The following is an 11477-nucleotide window of genomic DNA, read 5'->3' on the forward strand; positions in this document are numbered from 1 at the left end:
TACCATGCCACAGAATGATAGTCTTGTCGGTTTCAATACAAGGTAACCAAACCAATACAAATAATAATTCCACACATTTTTACTTCCATTGAAAAAGTACTTGCATCTTGAGCTTTGCTACATGTATCTTTGTTGATGGCTTGATTATAACAAACGACTTGGTCCACTGCTTTTACCGCGAACCCGGAATTGACAATATTTTGTTTTCAACAATGGATCATATAAGTGATAGTGAAAAATGATACCTTCATTATGGTTGACTGCTTTTGACCCTTTTTTTACAAATTTGGACTGCTTCCCTAATAACTTGTTGCATCCTTTGCAAGGGATGTCATACACTATGTTACTGGTCAGCTCGATGTGGACAAGCAGACTTTTTAGCATACTGGTAGGATGCATTGCCGCGGACAAAGCAGTGAACCAAGTCATTTGTGATGAAGTCATCAGCATCAAAGGCAAAATAAGCTCAAGTTGTAAGTACTTTTTCAATGGATTTGTAACGCAAAAATGTGTGCATTATTTGATCTACAATATACTACAAGTGCTTCTATACAAATAATATCTACTACATGTAATACAGTTTATGCATTAAATAGGTTTACAAAAGTACACAGTATACGAGGCCTTAATATTCACTGGTTTTGACCAACCCAGAATATCATTGGAACACATTAAACTTGTACATGCAGGCAGTAATACTTAAATTCAATGTTCAAATCCTTCAGTAGACTTTGCAAACATTAAGCACATGGTGTCTTTGTTGGCTGATAGAGCAACCCATCAAGACCGTCAGATTTTGCTATGTATTACATGAATTCTACAGTTCTTTAAGGGATCCAAAATGAGCGTTTATTGCGTTTCGACAGTATTTTTTGTGGGACATGAGAGCACCTCAGACCTATCGAATTGCATTCTGAATACGAAGCATGTCTTTCTGATATCAAATAATTTTCTTTTTTTTTAAATCACAATATAATTCAAATTTTATGACAAATTATAAAAATTTAATATTTTTCAAATTTTTGATATATAACAGTCCTCGAAGTAAATTATATAAATCTAATGATATATTCTTAAAGTGTATGTAGCAGGAGGAAAAGCCGACGGTCAATTGAAAATTTTGACCTTTCATATTGAAGATATGGATTTTTTCCCAAAAGACTTAATTTTTTTTGGTGTTTTGAGAAAAAAATCCATATCTTCAATACGAAAGGTCAAAATTTTCAAATAATCGTCGGCTTTTCATCCCACCTACATACACTTTAAGTATAAATCATCAGATTTATAAAGTTTACTTCAAGTACTGTTAAATATCAAAAATATCAATTTTAATGATTTGCCATAAAATGTGTATCAAGTTGCTTAATTTCAAAAATCAAAATTATTTGATATCAGAATGACATTCTTCGTATTCAGAATGCAATTCGATATGTCTGATGTGCTCTAATGTCCCAAAATAAATACTGTCCAAACGCTCATACCCCAGCCCTTAATGGTAGAAATATAAACACTCAATAAAAAGATGAACATTGTCCCATTTCATGAGCCAGAAGTTAATTTAAATAAGAAATTTACACACGTTTAAAGACGTGCTATCCTGAATTTGTGTGTGAATACTACAAATGTACCAGTAATAAGAAAGGCAAACAACCACCACCACCTTATATTGAGTAATTCAATTTGAAATCCATACACCCCTATGGCAGACATGACCTTAATCTACCACACAGGGAGTTTGAATTTCAAATGGGTTACCTGAATGGGTGACTCCATTTGAAATCTACACTCCCTGTGTGGGAGATTAAAGAACAAGCCCCACCAGAGAAGTTTTGGGTTGAACCAAACCTGCCTGGTAATCAAAGTAATCAATGACAAGGTTATCTCTGCATTTGACAGGTGTCAAATTCAGAGATAACCTTGTAAACTGATTAATTTAATAACCAGGCAGGTTTGGTTCACCCCAGAAGAACTGCTCTGGTAGGACTTCCTCTTTAAGGTCATGTCTTCCATAGGGGGTGTATGGATTTCAACTGAAATAGCCTATTGCATAGTGTGAAATAAGACAGTACAATAACTAGATCCTGTCGTTCAATTTACGGGTATCTAGAATTTAAAGTTACATTGCATCTTTGGACAGAAGATATAATACTTGGATTAATCAAATAAGTAAGCACATAATACTCTAACTGATACAGCCTGATAGTACATGTATGGGCATAAATTATAATTCAGGAATAATTCACTGAATGGTTATCATGTGCCGATCCATGTGCACATTAGTTGCTGTACAAGCTGAACATGCCAGCTGCATTCTTCACATGACAACATACAGCATACATGTCTACCATGTTTACCTTGATGTGGCAGTGACGTCAACACGTTGAGGCAGCTGTTTTGTGTGTGCATCTATGCGGCATCTTTAATTGTGTGTGTGTGCGCCGGCGCTTTGAGCAAACTCTAGCGATCTGAAGCTGCGTCCAATGAAATGCATGCCGACATGACTGCCACATCGGGTTGAAAAATGGATCTACTCCATTGAATTAGAAGTCTTTTAATATTTAACACCCTGTCTTGTCTTCCAAGACCACACATGACAATTTTACAACCTTTAAATGATTTTCGGGTCTGTGCCTGTTGCAAATTTGATGAGTCTGGTTATCTGGTTAAACAATTTATTCCATACATCCAAACGTGGACCCAGTGATCTTGTGCCTGGAACAAACCTTCAGTTTTCAGCAGGTGGTTATCTGGTTAAACAATTTATTCCATACATCCAAACGTGGACCCAGTGATCTTGTGCCTGGAACAAACCTTCAGTTTTCAGCAGGTGGTTATCTGCTTAAACAATTTATTCCATACATCCAAATGTGGACCCTGTGATCTTGTGCCTGGAACAAACCTTCAGTTTTCAGCAGGTGGTTATCTGGTTAAACAATTTATTCCATACATCCAAATGTGGACCCATGTTGTCTTGTGCCTGGAACAAACCTTCAGTTTTCAGCAGGTGGTTATCTGGTTAAACAATTTATTCCATACATCCAAATGTGGACCCATGTTGTGCCTGGAACAAACCTTCAGTTTTCAGCAGGGTAGTGATGATGTTAAACTTGTTTTCTGGTCACTTGTGCTACATGTCATTTGACAGGCTTTCTTTATATACCATCATTGGCAGCCTTTAAGTTGTCTGGAGATTATGTCCTTGTCTCTCCCTCCCTCCATCCCTCCCAATGAAAAACATAATATATTCAGTACAGACATTTAATGTAACAAAAACTGACACAGGCCTACAAAATAAAATGTATTATAAGCACCTCTTGACATTTTGCATTGAAAATTATACTATAAAGTTTCACTTGTATGCGGTAACGCTACCTAAACTCTTACATGTGTAACCATTCCTCCCTTAAAAATTAACACATTTGACAAAGAACAATAAAATTTTACTGATGTTACATTACTCATGATTTGCATTTGATCTCTTCAAAATGTTACTCTTTGGGCTGTTCCAGTTGAATCCCCACACCCCCTATGGAAGACATGACCGTAAGCTCCCACGCAAGGTGTGTAGATATCAAATGGAGTAACCCATTTAGGTAACCCCATTTGAAATTCACATTCCCTATGTGGAAGATTAAGGTTATGTCTTCCATAGGAGGTGTATGGATTTCAACTGGAATATCCCGATTTGTAACTTTCAGGAGATCATAAAACATTTTGATGGGATAAAATTAACACAAAACTCTATTTTGGACTCCATAAAATGGTGGAGGGATCAATATATTAAATGAGTGAAAGCACATTGTATCCACATTTTTTTTGTTAAACACATAAGTGATATCAGCTGGGCCAAAGTCATTTGATTTATATAACGGACCTGCTTCACACAAGACTTACTATCAATCAAATGTTCATAATTATTGATAAGAACTCAGTCAGTTGGTTAACAGATGATAAACTCAACATCAATTAGAAGTCTTTGTGAAACAAGCCCCTGGACTCATGACAGATAAGTCATTGGATTCATAGAAAAGGCACAGAAAACGGGACGGTAAAACTTAATTAGCACCAGTAAATACATACCACTAGATTGTGTCGCACTGTCGCATAATGTTATGAGACAATAACAAATTCGATCAATGTCACCAAAATCATCATCAGTTGAAAATGTCTTTGCATCTGCCATGACAAACTGATCATAGTAAAACAAAATTATATTGTGAAACAGTCATCTGTTTGAAGAATATCATGTAAATTAGAAAATGGCATGCTGATTTGCGTAACAACACAGGTATGCCAAATTCAGCTACCAGGCAAGATATTATTTTTTGCAGCATACTTGCAGAGTTATCTAATAACTTTCCAGAAAGGTGTCTTGACCGAGTACAGCTTGGTAAGTTCTCATGGGCATCTTTTCTTCTGAGATGATCCTGAAAAAAGACAACATAAAGAAAGAGCTCAAACCACAACCCGTCATTAATATCCTCATCATTACTCTAGGCCAAAAACATCCATCAAGTCTACTTTTGTAATTTTCCGTTTCTTATCCCTTTCTTCCATATTTGTAACCTTTACAATTGATCCCACTTGTTTAAAATTTGTTTCAATTGTCTTGCAGATTAATTTGTTTAGCAAAAATATGGTGAAGTACGAGTACACTTTGTGTACAAATCAATAGGGCATGCTACAAAATGTATGGAGCAAAACTGCAACTTTTGAATTTGCATCTTCCTGAAGTTGTTGGGTCATCATGTCTTTATTTCTTGACAGATTTTAAGAGTGAGGTCTTAAATCTAAGCTAAACAAGAATTCCTGAAAAAAATTGGTGTCAGTTCCAATTTACAATGTAACTATTATTTTAATATAATGTTAAAGAGAAGTTTTGCACTGCAGCACTGACAAGAACATTTAGTGGTAGTTCATTTTATCCTTAAATAGGCCTAATTATACACTTACATAGGCCTGCGTGTTTGGGCGCAACGTCAGCCTTCTACCTTCAATTTTTTTCACAGGAGGAAGATGGCGAATTTTATCATTCGATATCAGCAAAGTATCAGGCCCTTGCAACTCCTATACCAGCGCAATACAAAAAGATTTTTGTTTAATTAAAGGAGTATTTCGTGATCCTAGCATCCTCTATTTATGTCATTTTTCCTTAGATATCCACGAAAAAAACCTATTCCCAAAATTTCAGTTGATTCCGATTTTGTGTTCGCAAGTTATGCATGATTATGTGTATTACACTGCTCCATAGACAATGCGTTGTAATTTCGTTCTGGTGCACCAGAACAAAATTCAAATTTCATGATATCTTTGCTAAACGAATTAATCTGCAAGAAATATTTTGTACATAAACATTATGTAGCCAGAGGTTTCCAGTGCTGTAAAAATCTCAACTTTTTTTGAGAAAAGTGGGGGGATGAGGCTGTGGATCACGAAATGCCCTTTTAAGACTGGATGTTTTTATAAAAATATTGTATGTGATGAAGAAGGGGGCTGGTGGTTTATTTGTGTAAAGGTCAAAATAGGATTCGGATTGGGTCAGGACTCTGTTTTGTCATCTTCCTTCTGTGGGTCTTTGAACCTGCTCATTGTTTGATGTTTTTTTTTTTTTTTTGGGGTTTTTTTTTTTTTTTTTTTTTTTTTTTTTTTTTGTTGTAATTTTGATTTTAAATGGAGCCTTCATCTTTGGTTCGAGTTGTATTTTTTCCTGAATGTATTTTAATGCCTTCTCTCCCCCACCAGCTCAAGTACTGCAAAATACAAAAAGCTGAAAAAGAAAAAGAAAAAAAAAAAAAGATGTGGACACCGTCAGTTCCCCGTGTATTATCCGCCGGTGCCATTATCATGTGACTGTAGAAAAATGCTGCTGCCACCAGATATAGGCTAAGTAAAACAGCGTATTACTATCAAGACTTATGTTTGAAAGCTGTCCTCAGATCGATGCGTCAAATTTCCAGTCCATCACACTACGTGCTCTATAATGACCATGTCGATATTATCAAGACAGATATTGTGTCTGACGTCATCTGTCAAAGTGGTTGATGATGACTTGCTAAACCCGGCGGTAAATTATTTTAAGCTTATTGTTAATTTTGCACATTCTAACATACAAACTATCTCAAAAGTTAGGTCTTTATAAATTATAGTAGGAAACTTTCTTGGGCGAAGGCACCATGTCAACAATGCCTAGAAAAGTTGCTTTTTGCCTTGTAAAAGTACGTAATTTTTCGCCACTTCCTGTTTCAGCATGGAAACAGGTCGATTCGGCCAAACCAATTCGTCCACAGTTGACTTGGCCATATGCCAATTCATGCATTTGGCCCCAAGCTAAGTCAGCCACAAACCAATTCGATATTGACCAAAAGGGATAAACGATTTAATATGTTAATGAATATATGTGACCGTCCATTACGAAACCGCTGTAAAGTCGGTTCGCGGTCAATTTTGTTTTATTTTGTGTTTAGAAAATAAGCTTTAAAATGAACTAGACTTAGCTGTGGTCTAAGACCACGAACACAGCCGTGTTGTGACCTCTAATGACTTATGACCCCAAAATATATGAAAACCCCATAGACATTGGCTAATGTCAATGCATGGGTGCACGTGGCATCACTTTGCTATGTTATTTGTGGCAGAAGGGGCATTTTGAAGGTTTTTCGTCTCAGGCAGGAAGTAGTCCCTTGATGACCTTTGAACAAAAATAAAAAAATACCACATATGAATTGGGTAACCACAATTCATGTGTGAACATACCGATTACTGTCCTATGTTTTTCTTAGCAAATACAATTTTTTGAAGATTTTTCGTTTTATACGGAAGTGACCCCTTAATGACCTTTGACCCCAAATCTGTGAGGACCCCATAGACACTGGGTAATAGCAATGCATGTGTGCAAGTGGTGTCACTGTCCCACGTAATTTGTGGGAGAAGGAGCATTTTAAATTTATTTCGTTTTATACCGGAAGTGGCCCCTTAATGACCTTTGACCCTAAATATAAAAATACCACATATACACAGGGTAACTACAATTTATGTGTTAACATACCGTTACTGTCCTATGCTTTTCTTAGCAAATAAAATTTTTTGAAAGTTTTTCGTTTCATACCGGAAGTGACCCCTTAATGACCTTTGACCCCAAATCTGTGAGGACCCTATAGACACTGGATAATAACAATGCATGTGTGCAAGTGGTGTCACTGTCCTACGTAATCTGTGAGAGAAGAAGCATTTTTAGTTGAAATCACATTTTTGACCCCTATGACCCCTGCGTGACCTTTGACCCCACAAGTTTCATATGACATGTAGGGGCATGGTCAATGATGGTTGTGACCAAGTTAGGTCAAAATCGGTGTGAGCATGTAAGTGCTAGAGCAAATGTAGTGGTCGGCAGAAAGAAAGAAAGAACCTGTAAGAAAAAAGACACAGCCGTGACTAACGTCACGTCTGTGTAAAAATCATTTGACTCCAAACGTTTAAGTGCACAACGTACAAAAAAGTGACTATATCTCATTAACTGATGATCCTACAGATATGCGACCACTGACTTGTTTTTTTCCCTTATGACCAGAGGAAAAGTTCGACATATGGCACGACTCGAGGATATTTGGTTAAAAAGATAAGAGGGTTAAGTGCACAAAATTAAAAAAGTGAATATATCTCATTAACCAATGATCCTACAGATATGCGACTACTGACTTTTCTGTTCCCTATGACCAGAGGAAAAATTTGACATATGGCACGACTCTCTAGGATATTTGGTTTTAAAAAAAGTGACTATTATCTTATTAACCAATGATCCTACAGATATGCAACCACTGACTTTTTACACCAGAAATTGATAGTTGGAGTGGAGATGGGGGGATGGATGAGGCCATTAAATAATGCCTAAATATTAGATGATTTTTTATTAGACTTTTCTTTATTTGTAACTTAAACTGGTTTACTGATTTTTCCATCTTTATATATTTATCAGTAATATTCCATTTCCTAATGACAGCTCACTGGTAGCCCGTGTTGTGAGGGCCACAAACTGCTGACTACGTACAGATCTGTGAACGCTGACTTGTTTTGTTCTTTATGACCAGAGGAAAAGTTCGACATATCACACGACTCTTTAGGATATTTGGTTTAAAAAAGGGTTATTGCACAAAGTACAAGGAATTGGTTTGTGACCGAATGCAAGACATCAATTCATCTAAATGTAGGGCCTACAGATTTGGTGTAAAAACAACGGTTATGGAGAAAATCACAAAATAGTTAAATTTGGCCAACTTTTTTTGTACATCAATATACAGGGTTCGAATTGGCATGTGGGCGATTTGGTTTGGGGCTGAATTGACGAATAGTATCGATATTGATATTTTTACAGAGCACGTGATATTTCGATATGATTCGAATTGTCACATGATCGTCAAACCTGTACTAAAGGTGTCAGTTCTGCAGGAACTGACACAAAAATGACGCTATTGGCTGCTGGTTCTAATTATGACACACCTTTTTTTTGTTTAGAATATAAAGGGGTAAAAAATAACTGGTACCTTAATTGTTTTGCGGACTGTATATGGAAGACTGTTTGAGAAAACGTTAAATTATTTTTCACCCAAAACAGTGATTTCTCGCTACTTTTTGGCTTGTACATGTTCTTAATTCTTAATATATCAAAACTTTTTTCAAGATATTGAAAACATTTTAAGATACTGGAAGACCATTATTTCATTTTACACACCTGGTCCAATTTTCAATGCCAGACGTCCTTGAAAGTTGCGCTTTGGAAGATTACATTCTGCATGCTTTGCGAGATTTGTAAATGGAATGGACCGAAGTGCTTCTTTCAAAACTGCCTTTTTGACGTAATGAGCCATTGTGACCGAAAACATGCGTGATGCGTGGGAAAGGAAATTACTAACAATAATTTTTCTATTTCATAAAAAAACATTCTGATTTCAAGGGGGGGGGACTCAGAACTTGGCAATTCTTATTTTTGTGTGTGATGCCTACCTGTATGTGACCTGCTCCCACAATATGAGCAGAAAATCGCAAGTTGCTTGGTAGTTTCCCGATCCCTGGCTGCTGAATTGATATTCTTTGTTTGACGCACACCAGTACATGCCAGAAATATGTCTTTGTGAATGGGGCATTCTGTATGCCAGTAGTACATGCATGTCCTTTGTGAATGGCGCACATGTACAATAGGGCATTCACAAAGGACATACATGTACTACAGGCTTGTACAGGTGTGCATCAAACAAAGGACATCAACTCAGCAGCTAGGTGCTCTCGAAACTATGACTTTACGCTCATTTTGTGGAAGCAGTTCACATATAATATTCCTTACCTGAACTTGATCTTGCTGGACTCATAGTGCTGTATGTCTTACTCTGCCTTCTGTCATACATCTGGTTGGCAAGGTCTGATGAAGTTCTACCAGAAACACTTTTGTCTTGGATGCCATCTTGACGACTCCTTTCCCCTCTATGATCCGATGTCTTGCTGTTATTAGTAGTTGGTTGTATCACAGACTCTCTACTGTCAGAGGCCATCTTATACTTGTCTAATCCTTCTCTTTGACTTTCTATATCTGTTATCATTTCAAGAATACGTTGCTGGATATCTCTGTCCATGTCCGAAGGCTCTCTGTCTTGTTCATAATGTATCTCTAATGCTCTAATAGCCATATCTTGAAGTTTTTTATAGCGTTCTTGATATCGCTCAACCCTGGCTTTCAGTTCATACCTACTGAGTTCACGGAATGACCGTGCAGCCCTTGTCACTGACTGCTTCAGGGTACTCAATGATGTGCACAAGTTTTTGTAACTAGCACGTCCATCTACTTTAGTTAAATCAGATGGTGAATCGCTGCTAACTTTTCTTTTTTTGGCTGGTGCGATGCCATGTTCTTTTTCCAAACGTTCATCAAGGCTTCCAAATTTGTCCAAGTTTGCGTCATTTCTGTTGGTTTGCTGTTGGTTAGTTGAATGTCTAGGGTTGATATTACTTGTGTTGTTTTCTTGAGAAGGTGAATTAATAGATGAGCTGTTCCTTCTTACACCTTGACTGTTAGTCGGGCTTTCACTGAAATGCCTGGGGGCACTTTCTTGTGAAATGCTACTCATACTTGATTCACTTCTAATGGAAATCCTGTCTCTGGACCTACTTCTTCGACTGGATGGTCTTCTTGAATAGCTGTCCCGAGAGGATCCATCTCTAGGAAAGCTTCCTCCAGATGAGCCATCAATAGAAAAACTTCTCAATGATGACCTATCTCTTGAGGAACCTCTCCAAGATCTTAAGTCATCAGATGGATAACATCTGGAAGACCTATCTTTAGGCGAACTTCGTCGAGAAGATCGCTCTCGGGAGGAACTTCTTTGTTCTTTGGCATTTCTATTCGGACCTGCATCCCTTTGGTATCTGTTTCTATCTTCATAAAAATCATCTGGTTTTCTGCCGTCTCTTTGCCGGTAGTCGTTATCCCAGCATCTGTTCCTTTCTAACGGACTTCTCTCCCAATCTCTGTGAAACCTATCCCTATAAACTCCATCAGACCAGCTCCTCTCCCTCGGCTGTAAATCATCTCTTAATACATGTATGTTGGTATCCCGTAAATAAGCACCCATTTCTCTATCATAGGACGGTCGTCTCCTTTCCTCATACCTTTCCGGTTGTCTTCTTTCCTCATATCTTTCTCCTTGCCTTCTATCATCATATCTTTCCGGTTGTCTTCTCTCCTCATCAGTTTCTGGTGCAGGCCCAGTGTCATGTGGTTTCCGCTCATACCACTTAAAACTGTCAGCGAACGACTGGGAACTACATGAGGCCGACGGAGGAGAATAACTTTTCACTTCCATAACACTAGAGTCGTTGCTCGACTCGGAGAGGAGAAACTGGTCTCTTATATTGTAACCAGTTACAACATCAGACTTTTTTCTTGAGATCTTCTGTCTCAAGTCAAATTTCTGTCTATTGTCACTTGTCTGCTTTCTTTTGATACCTAATCGATCAAAAACAGTGTCCGAAATCTGTGGCATCATCTGCACTTTTCGTTCCGTCTTCACATTTGGAATAGATGCATTAATATCCTGTACATACTTCAGCTTCTCAAGAATCTTGATTTGTTCCTTGATTTCTCCTGGTTCACCAGTCTCCTCAAATTCAAGCTTTCGACTTTCAGCATGAGTATCTTGCAGTACTACCGTTCTTACATCGTCCTCGACTGCGCTATCGCTTAATTCTCCTGACTCTGGTGTATCTCTACCATATGACCGGTACATCCCTAGAACTTTGACATCGCTATCTACAAGTACATCAGGTGCTTTTTCATCTTGCTTATGGGTTTGTTTAGGAGAAGTTTCTTTATTTCTCTTCGAAATTTCCACTTCTTTATCAGACTGTGTTAGCGCCTTGGTATTTTGGGTTTCGTTTGGTGCGCTTGCAACCGCAGTCAAAACGTCTGACATAATTTGCTTGCGAATTCGAGG

At 37.6% G+C, this 11477-nt stretch overlaps 1 protein-coding gene across 1 annotated transcript; it reads right to left on the reverse strand.

Moving 5' to 3' along the window:
* Positions 1-1495: 1495 nt before the first annotated feature.
* On the reverse strand, positions 1496-11456 carry LOC140171630 (uncharacterized). Its single transcript, XM_072194915.1, has 2 exons — positions 9335-11456; positions 1496-4427 (listed from the first exon to the last, which is right to left on the reverse strand). Exons 1-2 carry the CDS (start codon positions 11454-11456, stop codon positions 4399-4401), a joined length of 2151 nt encoding a protein of 716 aa, XP_072051016.1. The 3' UTR covers positions 1496-4398.
* Between the last annotated feature and the right edge of the window lie 21 nt (positions 11457-11477).

The sequence above is a fragment of the Amphiura filiformis genome, chromosome 15 (genome assembly GCF_039555335.1).
Source record: "Amphiura filiformis chromosome 15, Afil_fr2py, whole genome shotgun sequence".
NCBI classification, from domain to species: Eukaryota; Metazoa; Echinodermata; class Ophiuroidea; order Amphilepidida; family Amphiuridae; genus Amphiura; species Amphiura filiformis.

What these genes read in the sequence shown, in the direction of transcription:
- LOC140171630 (XM_072194915.1), bottom strand. Translation starts at nt 11,456, where the DNA reads ATGTCAGACGTTTTGACTGCGGTTGCAAGCGCACCAAACGAAACCCAA. An exon ending in TCCAGCAAGATCAAGTTCAG is followed by an intron (nt 4,428 to 9,334) that starts GTAAGGAATATT and finishes GTCTTTTTTCAG; the next exon opens with GATCATCTCAGAAGAAAAGA.